Genomic DNA, 20,563 nt, shown 5'->3' with positions numbered 1-20,563 from the left:
GCAAATAACAAGCACCCGAGAAAGCTGTCCATGGGTCCCTGTTGTCAAATGGTTCTAACAACATATATGCCTCGAATGCTTCTAATTAGAAGCCTGTTTCTTCCAATAATTCCTTTCCACTCTGAAACACTAAGTAAATTATACTCAATATATAAAACATTATGCTCATTTATTTTACAGTTACTCAAAACAAAACAGAAAGGTAATTCTCATTTTAAAAAATGCATACTAATTTTCTAATAGCCTTGTAACTACTGCTAACATTTTGAAGAATGTGTCATTGTCTTCCATTTTACAATCTCTTAGACTCCATGAACAGTTTTTCTATGAGTTGATCTGAAACCATATTACATAAGAATTGCCGAAATCGATAGCCCTAAGCCGTGATTCCCAACCCTGGGAAATATCAGAATCATTTAAGGATTGTACTAGTTTCTTAATGCTACTGTAACAAATTACCACAATTTTGATGGCTTAAAACACCAGAAACTTATTTTCTTACAGTTCTGGAAGTCAGGAGTCTGACCTGAGTCTTATAAGGCTAAAATAAAGCATTAGTAGAGCTGGTTCCTTCTACAGGCTCCTGGGCTATAGCTGTTGCTTGCCTCCCCGAGCTGCTGGCGACGGTCAGCACTCCCTGGCTAGTAGCTGCATCTTCCAATCTCTGCCTCCCAGTCACACTGCCTTCTCCCCTTCTGTAGGCTAGTCTCCTTATGCACAGGAGCTTAATTTAATCACATCTCAAAGCCCCTTTGCCATAGAAGATAACATTCACAGTTTCCAGGAATTAAGACCTGCCTATCTTTAGGGACCATTATTCAGCCTATTACAAGGGCTTTTCTAAGTGGCAAGAAACCCTGGAGAGCCTCACCTGCCCTGCCCTTTCTTTCAGGGAGAATCACCACCATTGGAAATCTTATCTCTACTGCTCTGAGAGCTTCCCTTTATGTCGGGCAAGAAAAAAAAAATGAGTACCACTGTCTAAAATGAAAAAGTAACACTGTCGTTTTTGAGTTATTGATTTGACATCTGTGAAATTTTAATCTCCGAACAATGAACAAATCATTTCATAAGATATTTACATAAAATATGAAATGAATGAGTTAGAACGTGTGAAAAGTATTAGGGCCTCTGTTCAGGGCTTTATTTCCAGACTTTCTATCTTTATAAAAGCTCCCAAGAGTAGGATTCCCAAGGAGGTGGATGGCTGACATAATCTAAAGATGCCTGAGAACAGACATTTTAAGCTGTTTCGTCATGTTTCAGTTCAAAGATGAGATTTAAATATTTGCCACTAGTACTTTAAAAACACTCACACAAAACAAAATTTATACAACACCAAGCTGAAACAAATACATTTCATTTCCCATTAGAAAGTAATATTATGGTAACAATATAGTCAAAGTTAAATTGATCCCTAATAATTTAACTGCTAACAATTACTTAGCAAACTGCATTCTAAGTCCAGCATTGCACCAACATATTCTCTGAAAGGAACAAAATAAAACAAATAACCTGCCATTGCACTACAACACCCTCTGACACTTGAGACCTTTTCACGAGGCTATGGGTCCCTTTGCCCCTTTTCTTTCACGTGACCTCTTCATTCTGCTCTAGCTCGCTCAGCTTCCATCTTATATTCCTATCTATTTTGTTAGCGATCCTTTGCTTTGGCCATCTCTAAGGGGCGTTTTCTGTCACCAGCTTTCCGTTTCAATTGCTGATGGAAACTCAGTTGGATGCAAACTCAGTCCCCACCAGGACCAGACCTGGGCAGACCTACTATAAATCGAGCAAAGCTTCTTTGAGGGGATTATACGGATCCAACCTCTCCAGTGGCTTCTCATCATCCCCAGGGTGAGTTCAAACTTCCTAAAAGACAGAGGAAGCCTCCCTAATGGGATTCCTGCCTACATCCCACACCATCTTTGGCTGTTCCCTTTCACCGACCACTAGGTAAGCCTCAGCCTAGTGCTTCCCAAAGCATGCTGGAATAACTCAATGTAATTCCACACGCGCTTCATCTGAAATGTCCCTCATCAACTGTAAACAGCTTATTCATTATTCAGAAGTCAGTTTGGAGTCATCAGCCCAGGAAGGTTTCTCTGAGCCAATCCCGGAACTCTGGCAAATCCCTCCTCCTTATGTTCTTACTGTGCTTTACCAACATTGCTGCTGGGGCACTCATGCCCCTCCAATTATACTTTGCCCACATTTCTGTGTTTCCATATTAAAATGTGAGTTTCCATATCATATTATAGTCATTTTTGTACCCCCCAGTTCCTAATATAGTACTGACACAGATTGCCAAGGGTTAACTACAGAATTTTGCCTCTACCCTGCTTTTAAAGCTACCTTAGAGGGGTGCCTGGGTGGCACAGCGGTTAAGCGTCTGCCTTCGTCTCAGGGCGTGATCCCAGCATTATGGGATCGAGCCCCACATCAGGCTCCTCTGTTATGAGCCTGCTTCTTCTTCTCCCACTTCCCCTGCTTGTGTTCCCTCTCTCGCTGGCTGTCTCTATCTCTGTCAAATAAATAAATAAAAAATCTTAAAAAAAAAATTTTAAAGCTAACTTAGAAAACATTTGCTATGATTCATTTATGCCTAAGTATAAATATAAGTTCATACTCAGGGCTAGCTGCCGTCTAATCTATAGTTGTAAATGTCAAATACAGGTGGGTCTCTCTATTAAGTAAGTGTCAGAAATTAGTAAGCATTCATAATGTTTGTAGGGATAGGAAACCCTCCTGAAGTCCTGACAACACACCTTTAAGGCATCCCTCTATGCTCTGCATAAAGAAATAAACTCTGGGATTCACGACCTCTAGTCTCAGGGTTGTAAATGAACTTATTCTCCCCACCTGGAGATTGAGTCCTCTCTGTAACATCCAAAATGGCGGTCAAGATCTGTACCTGAGCGTATCTAGCAAGGCCCCAGAGAAGCCTATTTTAGTTTTCACATACATCTTTTAAAAAATCATATACTTTGACACTTTCGAGCTCTCTGATCAATAATAAATGAAATTGCAAAGTAATGAAGGAAGGAAATCTGCCACCACAAAATTTAAATTAAAAAATTGAATCCTATTTGGGCACTTTTTTGCTTTTTAGCTTGAGACTCAAGAATGCGAGCCACCCTAAAAGAACCATATCAGGATAGTCGAGATTTACAACAGGAAACCGTTTGGACATAAATTGCTATGGCAGGAAACGGATTAGTTCAGCAAAGAGACAGGATGCTTCTTGTCTCTACCGCTGTCTCAGTTAATTCTGTGCCTCCTTCCACGGAGCGACTGTTCTGAGGTTGTAAAGCTGACTCATGGAAGCAGACTGAAGTATCATTAATAATAACTGCTGGAGTAACGCAGAGTAGTGCCTGAAGTGACACTGAAACTGAAATGAGTCAGCAAAGGTGAGGGTGAAAAAAGGCAGTCTCGTGATCTTATGTACAACACCACTGTGATCCACAGAATAGGAAGTTCTGCACAATGCGTCGATAATAAAAGGATACTATCCAACTAAGGAGGAGGTACGCTCCGAATGAGTGCTTCTTCAGGCTACGCTTGAAACCTGAACAATCCAAATTCTGCTGCTTGCCATGTGCTGAACTCTACCACCCAACAGCCTATACTGTGGAAGGCAGAATCATGGCACCCCAAAGATGTCCCTGGAACTATGAATAATTTCCATCGCATAGCGAAATTTGGCAGATTGAGAGAGTTAAGGATCTTGAGAGGGTAGAGTATCCTGGATTACCCAGGTGGGTCCAATTTCTTCACATGGTTCCTTAACATTGGAAGTCCTGTTCCAGCTGGGTTGAGAGTCAGAGGGAGACGTAACTACGGAAGAATGGTCAAGGAGATGCTGGCTTTGAAGACGGAGGGAGGGGTCCATGAGGCAAGGGACGTGTGTGTCCTCTAGAAGCTGGAAAAGCCAAGGGTACAGATTCTCCTCCAGAGCATTAAGAGAGAAATGAACCTCTGCCAATACCTTTTAGCCCAGTGTAGTCCAGGGAGACCCATCTTGTACCTGTGATCAAGTAACTGTTACATAAGAAATCCGTGATGCTCTAAGCCACAAAATGTAGAGCAATTTGTTACAGTAGCAACAGAAAGTGAATAGAAACCTGTATTCTTTCAAAGACTTTCCTCAAACACAAAAGATAACACAAGCAAAGCAACTGTCATAACTTCAAAGCTGCCGATTTGACAGACACCCTAACATGTGCCCGTGACTTATTTCTAAAATATTTTTCCGAGAGGCAAATAGAGAAGGTCCTAAGGTAGAGTTTTCAAAGAAGTAATGAAGGATTCAGTAAGTACTGACAAGAAAACAAGATTATCAACTTCTCCCCATGAATCCAATGGAAAACATCATTCAACTTACTTGAAATTCTTTTATCCCTACTACCTCTCCCCCTTCATCTCCCCTTCTCCCTCCAAACTTGATTCTGAGATGTGTTTTAGATGAAGTTTTATAATGAACATTTATTGGCATGCATTTTTTCTAGAATATATGAGAGTAATAAAAACTATTAAAATTAAATTTGCTAACTGAAACTTTGCTGTTGTTGAACACTGGCACGGATTCACATTTCAGGCCTTACTTTACATCTCACTGCTTCACAAGAATACAGTTGCAAATCCTCCTTACTCACCACTTTGCAGCAAAGGGGCCAAAACCACCACATCAAACCAATGCCCAGTAGTAGCAGTAACACCAAAATAGCAATGATGGCTGCAGTCCCACTAGACTAGAAGAGGCAGAAGACAAAAACAAAGTGGTCAGTAAAGCATAGGGTTAAATCCCAAATACATTATTTTTTTAAAGAAATACCAGAAAATGATGCAGAAAGCATAACAATGTCAAATCAGAGTTTCATTATATTCCTTTAAATTCTGTAAATTCCTTTATACTCTATTTTATACCTGTTATGTTAAAACAGGCAATAATAAATATAAAATCTTCCAAAGTGCTGTAAATAGTTTTAAATTATGCCTTAAAAGAATTTAAGAAAAATCGTCTCTGGGGTTATACGAAAGGGCCGCATGGTCCCTATCATTTGTCTCTGGGAAAGAGTTTTTGATCACAAGCATCATTACTTCTGGACAAAACTTACGCAGCATTTTCCCAGACTTTTTGATGATAGAACGCTATTTGCATTATATATTTAAATGATGGGGCAAGATGAATATCAAAAATCACCAAGCAAGTGAGAAACCAACAATGTTTCTTTTTTTTTTAATTTTTAAAAAGATTTTATTTATTTATTAGAGAGAGAGAGAGATAGCAAGAGAGAGCACGAACAGGTGGGTGGAGAGGGAGAAGCAGATTCCCCGCTGAGCAGGGAGCCCAATGTGGGGTTCGATCCCAGGACCCTGGGACCACGACCTGAGCCGAAGGCAGATGCTTAACCGACTGAGCCACCTAGGAGCCCCAACGACAATGGTTCTTGTTGGCGAAAGGTACACTGCATCAATTCAAGAAAGCAACCTCATGCATTCACACATCAGAACATTTCGCACCGAAGCTCAAGCCCTCCCCACAGAAGAACCACACTGGTGTCCTCTCACTTCCGGATGCCAAGCTCGTCCAGCCCTAAGGAACCTGCTCTGGGTTCTGCCTCCAACCCCCCTCCTGTAACCAACACCTAGTCATCCTACATGGCTCACCTTAAGCCACTTCCCCAGGAAGCCTTCTTTGCACCCTCTGGCTAGAAAATGCCCCCTCTTTACTATCCAGTTCATAGTTCTCTATTCTTCAATCTTGGGCAGTTATCACAATTTATTTGTTTGTTTATTTCTTTAATTTATCTTTTCTGTTACTATTTATTGTGAGCTCTAGAAAGTCTACTTACCAATGTATACTCCATGCTTGGCATTTAAAATGATTTACTAAGAGAATGAACTCCAAAGAAATAAGACTGCAAAAGCCACAAACGCAAAGACTAGTATTTACTGAATTTTTAGTGTGGGAATAAAGTTCCCCAGGGGACAAGGTGTATATCCCAAACCCCATTCTCTGGTATCCCCAGTAATAATGTTTTATTCTCTGTGTTTTTCTTTCTTTGTTTCGTTTCTTTGTTTCATTTCTTTCTTTCCTTTCTTTCTTTCTTTCTTTCTTTCTTACTTTCTTTCTTTCTTTCTTTTTCTTTTTCTTTCAAGGGAAAGAATGCAGGGAAGAAAAAACTGTAAATAAATCAATATACTCTCCAGGTGAACATTTGGGACTTCATGGCCAGTTTTTCAGAGACACATTTCCTGTCATTCAAAACAAATAAGAAGTATAAGCCCAGAGGCACCTGGGTGGCTCAGTCAGTTAAGTGTCTGCCTTCAGTTCAGGTCATGATCTCAGGGTCCTGGGATCGAGCCTCACACCAAGCTCCCTGCTCAGTGGGGAGTCTCCTTCTCCTTCTGCCTCTCCACCCCCCCACTCATGCTCTCTCTCTCAAATAAATAAAATCTTTAAAAAACAAAACAAAACATTAGTTTTTGGTGTGATGTTCAATAATTGAATTTAAATTAAAAAAAGAAAACAAAACAAAACAAAAACAAAAAAAGAAGTACAAGCCCAGAGGTCAGGGTAAGAGCCACTTTTATCCCAAGAGCTGATAGAGAGAGGGGTGACAAGGTGTGGGGGGACCCACCAGTATCCATCTTAGAATGGCACTGTATTAAAAGTATTAGTCTAGAGGTTTAATTTTAAGCAAGTTGTTTAATTTCTTGGAGCCTCTGTTTTCTAATCCATAAAATAAGAAAGTCAGGGGGCGCCTGGGTGGCGCAGTCGTTAAAGCGTCTGCCTTCGGCTCAGGGTGTGATCCTGGCGTTCCGGGATCGAGTCCCACATCAGGCTCCTCCGTTGGGAGCCTGCTTCTTCCTCTCCCACTCCCCCTGCTGTGTTCCCTCTCTCACTGGCTGTCTCTCTGTCACATAAATAAATAAAATCTTTAAAAAAAAAAAAAAATAAGAAAGTCAGTTGTTCCCATAGCATGAAACTCTTTGTGGAAAAGCCATTACTATGCTATCTCCCTTAGAAAATCATCATGCGTATTAACATACCCAGAAAGCTCCGAGTGGCTTTGCAGTAAAGAAGCTCAACTGACACCAGCACAGAAGCATCTTTTTTCCCATTTTAAATATCCTGTAAATCTAGGACTCCCTAGAATCCACAATGAGAAATGTTGGGATTGATCAAAGCTGAGAGACTTTCCCATGTTTAAGTGTCAATGGTAGTAGCATTCAGTCAGAACATTTTCTAATGGAATTTAAAGCGCAATACAAGGCACCTAGGGCACAGTTGGTTAAGGGTCCAACTCCCTTGGTTTCAGCTCAGGTCATGACCTTAGGGTGGTGAGATTGAGCCCCCCATGGGGCTCCACGCTCAGTGCAGAATCTGCTTAAGACTCTCTCCCTTTGCTCCTCCCCCCACAAAACAGAGAAATAAATCTTTTTTTAAGCAATTTTTTAAGCATTTAATAAGCAAAATGCTACACGTAATGACATATGCACAAAGAGATAATAATCTTTATGTAAACAGTTACATGTAAACAACTGAGAACAGAAGGTAGTTTTCAAAAGATGTGGAAAGGAAGTACTAGCAAAATATACTTGGTTCAGCTAATCAGAAAAACCTTGACATGTGTATCCTTTCCCCGTATCATCTCTTATTATCACAATGGAAGAAAAAAAAAAACATTAGCATATAGCCGCGTGGAAACCATCCCAAAACAACTTCATTTTTATAGATAGCGATCACTAGCAGCCTTTGAGTTCTAACAAATCTATTTTTAAAATAACTAATTCTCAGGGCAACATAAACTATAAAACATTCATTACTTTCAGAAATTTTCAGAAGATTAAGAATCAACTACACATGAACAATTAAAGCTATCCTTTGATTTCTGGTTGCGCATCTGAATGGAAGAGGTCACAAGCATACAAGGTATTTATGTAGCTGACATAAGGCTGCAAATTCACCAAAACCGATACCACCAAAGTATCATCACTGAGCATCTTTGATCAGTTTATTTACCTTATCTTTCAGAAGACAACAAGAATAACTATGGAAACTTCACACGCACGCACTATCTTCACTGAGCGCTACCATTCACTACCAGATCATTCTTAAGGCACTAGAAGAAGCTATTACATTATATTCACCGTAAAGAATTAACTTAAAATAGAAGAAATAAAAAGACATGGATTCATGTAGCAACTTCTTGTTGTGGAGTTTGGTAGAATGAAAATGTGAGCTCAACATTTCATTATTAATGTATCTTAAATGTCTAAATCAACGTCTGGCACATAGAAATGTGTGTGTGTGTGTGTGTGTGTCTGTCTGTCTGTCTGTGTATGTGTGTGACAGAGAGAGAGGGAGAGAAAGAGAAAGAGAGAGAGAGAGAGCGAGAGAGAGAAAATGTCAATACTTTACAGAAAATTTCCAGGCAAATATCTAAGTTCTCTGTCCTTAAAACCAAAGAAAACAATTCAGAACATACATCAGGCTACTTAAGAAATACTCAAAGGGCATCTTTCTACACAGAATTCTAAACATTCATAAACAAATCGTGTGACTCTCCACAGCCTTGATTATGCTAAGCTCTAAAATTTAGGCAAACAGGAATAGGACAGGAAAACAATGTCAAACAAATACATAGAAAAGTGTGATATCCTATGAGAGAAATGCTCTCAAATGCATAAATTCATGATCCTGCCTCTTATATGAGACACCCCCCCAATCTGTTTATGGACGGAATGAATACAGCATTCCCTACCAGTCCTTTCCCACATTAGGATCTAGTCACAGCACTCATGGAAATGGCTCACCATTTTTGTCTGTGCTATACAGTTTTCAAAAAGGTTCTAAGAACACTTGGTTTCCTCCTTTCTTAGAATTCAAACTCTGTGTTCAGAAATAGGAACATGCAACTAGAAGATATCAAACTGCTAAACATTTAGTGGTTACCTTTTTTTTTCTTTTTATGGATGTGTCAATAGCCGGAAATTCAGAAAATCGTATTGACAGAATATAAAACAGAGGGGCTCGCCATGATAGGCAGTTAAAAATCTTGCTTTTTCCTCCAAAACAAGGACTCCATTAGGAACATTAATAAAATACTATGCAAATCCAGATGTAAATATACATATATCATGGCAATATTATCACATCAACTGACTCCAAGGTTCCTCTTCAATAAAATTAAAAAGAAAATACACATTTTCTAAAGACCTGCAGACCTAATCCTTCTCACATTTTAGCTAAGTGTGATGAAAAACAGGCCAGAGGAAGCCAAGACTGTCGTGTAACCCAACCTTGCTGTAAGTGTATGAGACACAGTCCTTGGATGCCCCTAGTCCCAGACATGGGCTCAGTTAACTGGATATGAATTCGGGCTTTCCTGGTTCCGTTGTTTTCATTTGCCAGAGCCATTATCAGAGCATGAAAGACTTCAATCTTGAAAGGGAAATCATGTCATTGTTCACAGAGCTTTATAAACAAATTAAGGAAAGGTCAAACACATAGACTTCAGTCCTGTGAGCAGAGAGCAGGCTGCAAATTGCAGACTTAAGAGTCAAATGAAACTAGCCATGATTACACATGGATCTGTGTCACAGACAGAAACTAAAAGCCTCTCATTCCAGTAGAATGCCTCCCTTTAAATCCTACGCAGTTACGCACATGCCAAAGTTACAAAATTGGACAAGTTTTCATGAAGCTTACAGGTTAGTTGGAGAGACAAACCGTGAGCGAATAACCACAAATGTGAGGAAGTGGGAGGCAACTAACCTGGTCCGGGGCTCTGAGGAAGTTAGAAAGCCCAGGGAGGGGCACCCAGGTGGCTCAGTCACTTGGGGATCTGCCTTCGGCTCAGGTCATGATCCTGGGGTCCTGGGATGGCCCACAGCAGACTTCCTGCTCAGCAGGGAGCCTGCTTCTCCCTCTCCTCCCCACTCGTGCTCTCCCTTACTATCTCTGTCGCTATCTCTGTCTCTCTCTCAAATAAATAAGTAAAATCCTTAAGAAATAGGAAGGAAAGAAGGAAAGAAGGAAAGAAGGAAGGAAGGAAGGAAGGGAAGAAGGAAAAAGAAAGAAAGCTCACGGAGAAAGTGGGGCAGAATTAGTGACCTCTTGCAAACACAAGAGAAAGACAATGGTGGCTGGAACACAGAGTTTGAGGGGACTTGGTAGCATTTGAAGAAGCTAAAGAGAAGGTCTGAAACACAAATTTCTGAAAAAATGGTAGTTCTTTTGAATACAGAAAGAACTGGCCATCTGTTACAATGGATTAATGTCCGTTTGTTGGATGACCTTTCAACTGTCCATTTGTTGGAATGAATCTTTCTAACCATAGTTTTGAAAAAATGGCATTCTCAGATGTCTGTCAAAGAGTAGGTTGTGCAAGTTAGCTGAGGAGTCCAGTTTGAGACTTACTACCCAGATGATGGTTCAAGTTATGAAGTCAAAACTCTTTTAAGGGTTAACTGAAGACATACCAGAACCTTGAGCTTGAGGTTAGGGTACAGAGACTATAGTCTGTAGTCTTCCTGGACACAGTAAGTTTTTGAACTTGGTCTGCATCTAATTTCCTTTTCTTCATTAAAAGCAAGTTTTCTAATCAAAAACTTCACTCTGCCCAATGTAACTGAAATTCTAGCTAAGAGAATCGTAGAAGGATAAAAACAAATCGGTCACTACTCTACTTGTAAAATAACTCTGAGAAAGAGGAATCACTCAAAAATTTCAAAACACATAACTATGGGAAAGAAGAATCATTCAAATAATTTCAAAAAACTGTCATAATCTACCTAGGAAATAATTAATCACAGCAACCACCATCGAAAAAGAGAGATGCAGGAAAAGGGAAATGGGTCTCCACAATTTTTTTTTTCTATGGACTTAGTGTTAGGGGAAGAAAAAAGTCACGAAATGAGTGATGATTTCATGTTCTGGATTCTCTTGGAAGATTCGCTATCGGGAATTAGCAAACTATGTCCCAAAGGCCAAATCAACTCATCTGTTTCATAAGACTCCTGGCAAGCTAAGACTTTTTTTTTTTTTTTTTTTTACATTACTACATAGCTGAAAAAATCAAAAGAAGAATACGTTACATAAAATTCAAATTTCAGGGGACACAGCTTTTTGAATGCAGCCACGCCCATTTGTTTACATAATGTTTATAGACGCCTTTGTGCTACAATGGCCAAGTTGAGTAGCTGTGACAGAAACTGTGTAGCCCTCAAACCCTGAACTATTTATTATCCAACCTTTTACAGGAAAAAATTGCCAACCTGTGTTTTATATAAATCAAATTAGGACCTGGTTACAAATGGCAGATTGTGCATATGTTCAGGACGGGGGAAGACAGACGTGGATTCGGTTCTCAATTCTAGCATTTACTTGACTGTGAAACTGAGCAGGTAATTGAACCGCCAGAGCCTTTAGACTCCAAGTCCCCCCTCTCAGGGGCAGTGAGGGCTGCAGTCAGCCAACGTTCTTTCTCACCGAGTCAGGCACCCTGCTGAGAGCTGGGTCGACCCAACAGGAGAAGCACCTTCTAACGTGTTTGCATAAATGTGCACAGAGATGGGAGGTGGCTCTCTGTTCCTCATCTGTAAAATTAAGGTAATAAGAATAGCCTCCTCTTGAGTTGTGTATGTTAAATGGAGACATAAAGTGCTTAGCACATCTACAGTGCTTAGCACAGTTCTGGTACTTAATACATGCTCAGAAAACATATTCTGGATACTGTTATGTCCAAAGAGTCAGAAGAACAGTAGTTCCAAGGGGGGAAAAAAAGATACCTTTCATTTTTTTTTTTTTAAGCAGAGACACAATGAGGAGATCTTCTGAGATGGATGAAGAGAAATAACCGTCTAAACACAAACCCTTCTCAGGCTCTCATCTTAAATCTCTTCAATCTAATCCTTCATTTCCCCACTTTTAAGCTAGGTATACAGCTACTTTCATTCACTCATTTAACAAGTAATTTTGGAGCACAGGCCCTGTGTAAGGACCAGACACTGGGAGGAAGGCAGTGAGCAAGGCCCAGGCCTTGCTGTCAACATCTCAAAACAGCTACGAAAAGCCCAGAAGTAAACAGGAAATTACAGCTCAGTGACGTAAGGGTCTTAGCAGAACTGAGCCTGGAAGCCCTTAAGCACAGAGAGGGGCTCTTTATTTGTGGGATTTCCACAAGGATTAATCAATTGCCAAAGTAATGGTGTTTTATTTTGTTTGGCTTTCAAATGCCTGAGAAAGCCAAAGGCACCATCCCATAATGAGTAATACTACAAACTGCATCTCATCATATCTGAGTATGCCTGACAGGCTGAGTATCACTTGTTGCAATGCCCGGGTATTTATCATAATATTACCCACTATCCTATTCTATTTTGAATACAGATTTAAGGCACACATCGGCAGATGCACTTCACGGCAACAGTCTCACTTTCCATACCTGTAAAGTGACGATGTTACTACCACACGCTAGAGGCATTTGAGTTTGAAAACAAAATAATGGCTAATTCTAATGGGAAAAACGAATTATACTATGATTATTAGCAATATGACAAAGCGAATTATAGTATTTGTGATCCTACAATAATTAGTGGAATAATAAAATTTACACAGAAGACTAACAATCATCAATCTGGACTGAAGCATCGAAGTCACTGTGACCCCTCTGACCCTGGCTCCTTCACCTCTCTGAAGCACTTGATGCTGCCTTCTTTTTCATATTGGAATTCCATTTTCCTTTGGCTCCTTTATATGGTAAGTGTCCTGGTTTTCCCATTTCTCGAGCTATCCCTTCTCTTACTCACTTCACTTATTCTGTTGACCAAGATGGACTTACAATTTCCCCTCAGCCTGATTAAACTTTAGACAGCTTTCTTCCTGGCAATCGGTCCCTCATCTCCCTTTTTTTAAGAGAATCTGCTTTAGAAAACTCCTAATTGCAAAATCTTTCTCTGCCTCTTTGAAATGTATATAAATCTCCTTTAAAGTCTCTTTCCCGTTTTACAGATCCCAGGGGGAGCGTATTTCTCAACCTGAGCACTAGCCCTTTGAAATGTAATCATTAAACAAGATGGTGCCCCAACCCCCCAGTCTCTGCGGAAGGGCAGGGGCCTAATGTCATGGGTGCCTGGCTCCAAGTTTTAACACCACCTCCTGTCAGGAAAATAGGCGAAAGTTTACTTTTCTTTTGGGTAAAGCCAGGTAGCATATACAGGTGGCCTGCAACTCCCTCCACCCCCTTGTCCCAGCTGTCTTGAGTTCAATCTCTCTCCCCTATCATAATAGGTTTTTTTAAAGATTTTATTTTTTAAGTAATCTCTACATCCAACATGGGGCTCCAACCTACAACCCTGAGATCAAGAGTGGCATGCTCAAGTCAGGTGCCCCTGTAAGAGCTTTGAATAAGGTCTTCCTTAGCTGTTTAACTTCGTCTGGCACAGTTTTTCTTTATCACTACATATTTCTCTCACTTCAAAGAAGAAAGGAGAGAAGGTGAGATGGGAGGGATTAAGGAGGGAAGGAGAGACAAAAACAAGAAAGGAAGGACAGACCCAACAAATTATTACAGTTATCCTTTCCTCAATCAAAGGATATTTTATTTTTTTAAAGATTTATCCATCTAGTTGAAAGAGAGAGAGAGAGTGCAAGTGCTGGTAGGAGGAGGAGAGGAGGGAGAGAGAGTCTTAAGCCAACTCCACGCTGAGTGTGGAGCCCAATGTGGGGCTCAACCCCAAGACCTGGAGACCACCACCTGAGCCAAAACTAAGACTGGGTCGCCCAACCAACTGTGCCGCTTTGATGCCCCAAAGGATATTTTAAAATTAAAATGGCATAAAGAAAAATTTCAGAATAAAAGAACTCTTGCAAGTTGAATAAATCCAGCATTATGAAAAATATAATCCATTTTCCTTCCTTTTTTCATTTTAGCCCTGACTTCTCTGTGCACTGGAGCTTAGGAACCACAGACCTACAGGATGAAGTCTATACTCCACCTAGTTGTTTTCTTTCTTTAGGCTATTGATAATCTGGTCTAAATTTTCTAATTTCAAGCTTTCCTGCCACCATTTTCACTCTAACCAAATATATCTACTCTCAATTTCATTTTTCTATTTATCTGTGATCTGCTTTCCCCTCCCCTCTTCTGCTTAGATCCTGCTTTCCTTTCAGGACCCAGTTTATCCTGACTCCTCCAAGAATACAAAACTTTTCTCAAAAAAAAACTGGTGGTTGCCAGAGGGGAGGTATGAGGGGGCATGGATGAAACTGGTGAAGGGGATTAAGAAGTACAATCTTCCAGTTATAAAATAAATGAAACACAGGGAATTAATGTACAGCACAGGGAACGTAGTCAACAATATTGTAACAACACTGTATAGCAACAGATGGTAACTACTTTTGTGGTTACCATTTCGAACTATACATAAATATCGAATCACTATGTTGTATACCAGAAACTAATACAACTATGTCAACTATTCTCCAATTAAAAAAACAAACAAACAAACAAACAAACAAAAACATTCTCTGGTATTCTTTCCCTTCTGCTTTAAGCTTGTGAAAGCCACTTTCTTTTTTCTTTTTTTTTTTTTTCAGTAAAAATCATGTGGAGTTTTGTTAACTACTTCACTCTACACAACTCACAAATGTGTATCTCCAATCCAGACCTCTCTCTAGAATTCCAGACTTGTATATTCAACTGCTTGTATGGTATTTCCACTGTGGTGGCTATATAGACATCTTTCACTCAACATTTCCAAAACAGAAGTCCTCATCTTCTTCTAAACACTGCTCTACCCGATGACAACTCATCCTTCTACTTGCTCAGGTGAAAAGGTTAGAATTATCTTTAATGTCCTTCTCCCACACCCACATCTAATCCGTCTAGCATCCCATGTGCTCCACCTTTACTCAAATGTATTTGAATCCAATCATTCCTTACCATCTCCACTGCTGTCTCTTCAGTGGAGACATCCTCCCCTCTCCTAGATTACTGAAATAGCCAAGTATTTGGTCTCCAGATTTCCACATTTGCCCCCTCCGGCGAAGTCTATTTTTACACAGTAGCCAGGATGATCTTTTCAAAGTATTAAGCCATGTCATGTCACCTTCCAATGGTTCCCCATTTCACTCAAAAGAAAAACTCAAGTCCTTAAAATGACTTGCAAAACCCTACATAATCTGTGCCCCTCCCCCCACTCATCTTGAGGCCCTTGCTCTCCCAGCTACCTCCACTCCAGCCCAGTGGCCTCCCTTGCCTTTCTTTAAACTTGTCAGATATAGCGCCTCCTTAGGCTTTGTTCTAGCTGCTCCTGCTACATAAAACACTCTTCCCTTGGGTCATCTTCAGGGTTCACTCCCTCATCTTCCTCAAGTCTTTATTCAAATCTCACCTTTTCAATGAAAATTACTTTACTCCCTTACTTAATATTACAACTTGCCCCTACACTCTATCCATCTCTGACACAACTCATGCCCCTTTTTAAAAAATCACCTTACTCTTAAACTACCTTGAGTCATAGTGTGCTCTCCTGAGAACCGGAAAGGCCTCGGAAGACTTCCATAAAAGTATATGATTTGTAAATTCCAAATGAGTCATTTAACCTTAGTATCCTTGCACACCAAAATTGTGAGTGGTTATGGGATACAGAAACTTGTTTTCCTGCTTGCATGGAAGAGAGGTTAAAAAAGATGGCTAGAGGTGCAGAATAAGAGGAAGGATGGAGAAAAAATGCTATTTCAGTGAGCTAAACACTGAGAAACTATATAACCACAAAATATTTGTAACCCCAACCATATTGAGAAATCAGAAAACCTACAACTTACAACATGAATTGCAAATAAAAAGAGAAAGAAAACCCTACGTATTTTCAAAACAGAGACAGGTGTTAATAAAGAGTTATCCAGAGAATTCAGTAGTGGCCCAAGCGTCCCTATGGAAGTCTGTCTTCCTTGCAATGTTTTCTTACAATGAGAAAGACAACTGTCTCTATACAGGTAATATTGAGTTATTTCGTTTTGAAGGAAGGATGTCTCTCCAATTTATCAAAATATAAAGCCATGAAACCATGAGATGTTAGAAAATATTTAGGTTTGTAATTTTAGTCATTTGAAGGGCAAGAACTTGGGGTTTTTTTTTTTGTTTTGAGTAACATCTGTTTTACAAAGATAATATACTCATAAAAATAATAGCCATGTAGTCAGTCCCTTTTAGTTCTATTTTCACATTCAACAATTGAATACCAAAACTTTCCATGAACCCCAAAAATTAACTACAAGGAAAACACAGTCTTAAAAATGTTTACATTCTCTATGATTACGTCTTAGGTAATACAAATCAATCATCTCAACTAAAACAAACTTCCAAACTAGGATATTTCAAGCTATCAAAATCAAATTACTTACTCAGAAAGCACCAACATTTAAAATAGACGAAATGTGAGGTCATCGTTAAGATATACTAGTAATTTCAAAAACATAATCAATGTCTTAGACACAATAATTCAACCTTCATAACAGAAAAAAACATTATTCCATTGTGATATTTAATGTTTCAAGGAAACTGCTTCATTTGAAAATCATTCTCCTAGGAGACCTCATTTTGATTTTAAATATGACTTTTGAATTTTATAAATATCAAAATAAAATTCATGCTATCTTAAAATCTGTTTTTAATGAAGCTAAAGGGAAAACAGAAACAATCTAAAATAAATTCTATACAGAGTTTTCCTTGTGGTGGTCTCCAGTATCACTGTTTGCATCTTTCTTATTATAGCATGCAACGACACTGAGAGTCCATAATTATTTCTGGATGGAATCATTTTTAAAAAGGAGCTTTATGCAAACTTTTTACTTACACATTCTGTGGCTGTGACTATTAATGAGCTCGAGATGACAGATTTTCCTCCATTAAAGCTCACTGAAACATCAAGAGTTCTGAAAGAAAATGAAAAAAAAAAATAATTAAAAACAAATAAAAAACCAGAGGATGTGGAAGATTTTTATTTCCTTATATCATTCAAAAGCAGCAAGAAAGTTTACTTTTGGTCAGTTATCCCAGTTTTTTTCTTTCTTCCTTAGGTCCAGTCCTTACTTAGTAGCCAGAGGCAAATTCCTTAAATGATCTAATTGTTCCTGAATAAGTATTAATATAAATAGGACCATTAAAAAATTCCTTAAGAGAAATGCTGAGACTGTTTTCACAAAAACCTAAAAAGAAGGGAAAAAAAACCCTTAGATCCTATTTAGCTTATTTTTCCTATCTTCAGACATTACTATCCTCATAAGGTCAGTAAGAATAAAAAATTGGAAATAATAAACCACTCAAGGGTAAATTATAAAGAAAGCGATAATGCAAGAGAAATAAACTGAAGAAAAAAGAGAATGCAATTTACTTGTAGGTAATTATTGTAGATGGTCCCAGGATTTTAAAATATCTTGACAAAGATAGAAGAAAGGATAATTTTTTTCATGCCTAAAATACATCAGAGTTAGAATACAGCTCTTATTTTGAAAACATGTTTTCAAATTCTAAGAAATTAATAATAATTAAAATTTCATTAGTTCAGATTCTAGTAATTAATTATCTGGAATCAGTCAGCCAGGAGTTGGTAACTTTTTTTATTTTTTATTTTTTTTTATTTTTTTGAGAAAGAGAAAGAGAGCTCCCACGCGCAAGTGCACACAAAGCATTGGAGAGGGGCAGAAGGAGAGGGAGGCAGAGAATCTTAAGCAGGCTCCATGCCCAGCACAGAGCCCAATGCACGGCTCGATCTCACGACCCTGAGATCATGACCTGAGCAGAAACCAAGAGTCTGGATGCTTAACCGACTGAGCCGCCAGGCAGCCATGGTAATTTTTTTTATTAAATAGCTCTAACAAGGAAAAAAAATAGCTCTAACAAGATATCAAAAGGGCAAAAAAAAAGATAAGGATATTTTTAAATATTAAGGAAATAGCTCTTTTCCAAAAGAGTCTACACAGTATGCTATCCTCTAATAATCAGTGTGCCAACATTTCAAAGCTATCCACTTATTAAAGCAGAAAGTGGTAGGTAACATTTTGGTAATCTAGCTTCTATACAGTGCCGTACTCCCATTCTCATAAAACATTCTAAATTCCAAGAATTAATGGCTAAAAACTGGAGCTATTACTGTATTAATGAATTAGTAAATTACTAATTACTCTGAATTAGAAAAATTTTGTTATATTTAGAAGATTTCTTCTTTATCCCTTGAATGGAAAGCCGAATTCTACTAGTTACAGAGAGTTATGATTAAAGAGAAGCAATCTCAAACCACCAGTAAAATTTTCAATTATGATGCCAGAGAGGGGAGAGGAGAAATATTATTTAGTCCCCGCTATGTGCCAGACACTACCCTCAGCATTTTATGGACATTATCTCCTTTAATCCTCACGACAACCCTTAAAGTAAGTAGTAGTTTCACGGTTGTGCAGATGGGGTACATAAGGCCCAGAAATGCTAATTGTGGGTACACTTGCCTAAAGTTGTAAAGCTAGGTAGGGTTCTAACTAATTGTGAAGTCTTCCCATCAGACCGTACAGGCTTGTTGAAATCAAAGTCCTTAACGTGTTTCTTTTCTCAATGTGATAGTTAGTTTGGATTCATATAGGAACAGAGCCACCAGGAAAGATACTCCTAGCAAACTTGGAGCTGAACTCTTCATCAAAATTCAGAAATACACCCATTAAAAATATTTCTTGTAAATCATTCCCTCCAAAATATTTTGTTCAAAAAAAAAAAGTTTAGCTATTTCCAGAAATGAATGAGAACTTAAGATGTTTATTTACATCAACTTGCTTGAACTTTTGAACTAGCTCACCACAGAATGCCAAGTGGCTTATTTAAGAAAGAAAACTTCAACCCAATTGCTTATTCTGCAGAACTAAGTGCCTTGTTTTGTTTTATTTTTTTTTTTTGAAGACGAAGCATAATTGAATCCAAAAATAATCTCCCCTAGCTTCCAACTCCTCTATTTTAAAACATGTACCAGACCAGAAGCATATCACATGGTAGGCATGGTTTTAGTTTGGGGGAAGATGATCTAATTCACAATAATATATGATTGTTGCAAGTAAATTACTGATTCAATTTTTATGGGTTCAGTAGATATAGACTGAAGTTGTTTATAATTTGGTGCTTAGAATTCACCAAAAATAAAGCCATTCTCTAATTAATGAAGGAAACATTAAAAATTTTAATGCTTCCAGACTGAGAAAAAGAAAAAAAAAAAAGAGACCCTAATGCTTATTCAAATGAAATAAGAACAGAAGCTATATCTTACAACAAATTCACTCTTTCCTGTAGCAGAAATACATGCTGATGAGATTTTGTAGGCAACCAAAACAACCGTGAACTACCCCAAATCTCAGTCCGGTATAATGTGGCTCGTGTCACATAAAACTGAGTTAATTCTCCACCGATATGGAAAGCCACCTGATGATTCTTCTGACATGTGACTCAACTGAAACAATAGGATCTGCACCTTCTTGAGAGTAGAGCATGGCCATCAACAACAGCACTGACAATGACGGCATTTATCGAGTCCCTACGACAAGCCAGACACACCGTGCTCCTCTTCTCATTTAACCCTCACAGGGACACACTGAGCTGGGTGGCAGCATCTTCTCTACTTTCCAAGTGAGGAAACCCATGCTTACAAAGGTAACCTGCCCAAACACTGAACTTCTCTGACTCTGTAGTCAAAGTGCTTTTACTTCTAACCCATACGTCCTTAATCCTTGATAAATACATTAGGGTCTTGCATTTAAATGTCTCTCATCGGCAAGAGAGGACTATCACTCCACCAGGTTTTTACTATACTCATACATTGCTCATGGTTAACTAGAATGGTAATTACTAAGTACTAAGATAACATAAAAAATACACCATTAAAGTTACTTCTGCTTTTAAATTTTGTTGTTTCTTTAGAAAAACATTTTTGAAATTATTGGTACGATACTGGCCTGCCATGAATGATACCTTTGCCCAAAGTTACGCTACTCCTTTGCTGGCACGCAGACTGATAAAGCCACCCTGCCCTCTAACCCAAACCTGATACCCTGACCTTTCGTTACCCCAAAACTCTAATATATGTAATGTTTTCTGTCACACTTCATGTCAGTTCTGTTAGTACCTATGGATCGTTCACTCCCCTATAACCCCTACTTCTAGTTAGTGTATTACTAACGGTAGAACCCACACTCTCAGAAATAGAGACTTTATTATGGATTAAAAATGTATGAAAGTCATGTTGGTTTTACTTAATTCCACACAGAAGTGAGAAGTGAGGGGGAGAGTTAATTTTTATTTATCCCACGAATCTAATAAAATTATAAATGGGGAAGATCTAGCCCAGGAGTTGAGGAATTAGGCGCCTAGGGACTGCATTCTCAATCTTGCACCCCTCAATCTGTACAATCGGGATAAATTTTACCTATTTCAGAGTTGTTTGGGGGAGGAGAGCTTGATAACATAATAAACCTAAAATATCCAACACAGTGGCTGGAACACAGCAGGTATTCTCA

General features: G+C 38.8%; 1 protein-coding gene across 1 annotated transcript in view; it reads right to left on the bottom strand.

The window, feature by feature from the left end:
* Positions 1-20,563, bottom strand: part of ANTXR2 (ANTXR cell adhesion molecule 2) — a 144,096-nt gene that overhangs the window by 73,612 nt on the left and 49,921 nt on the right. The window contains exons 11-12 of the mRNA XM_008693271.2: positions 16,873-16,951; positions 4,659-4,754 (exon numbers count right to left, since the gene is read on the bottom strand). Of these exons, the coding sequence (XP_008691493.2) occupies positions 4,659-4,754; positions 16,873-16,951 (175 nt within the window). The remainder of the gene's footprint in view (positions 1-4,658; positions 4,755-16,872; positions 16,952-20,563) is intronic.

Source organism: Ursus maritimus, unplaced genomic scaffold, assembly GCF_017311325.1.
Source record: "Ursus maritimus isolate PB19 unplaced genomic scaffold, ASM1731132v1 scaffold_8, whole genome shotgun sequence".
In the NCBI taxonomy this organism is placed as follows: domain Eukaryota; kingdom Metazoa; phylum Chordata; class Mammalia; order Carnivora; family Ursidae; genus Ursus; species Ursus maritimus.
This window is presented reverse-complemented; position numbering and strand designations above follow the sequence as displayed.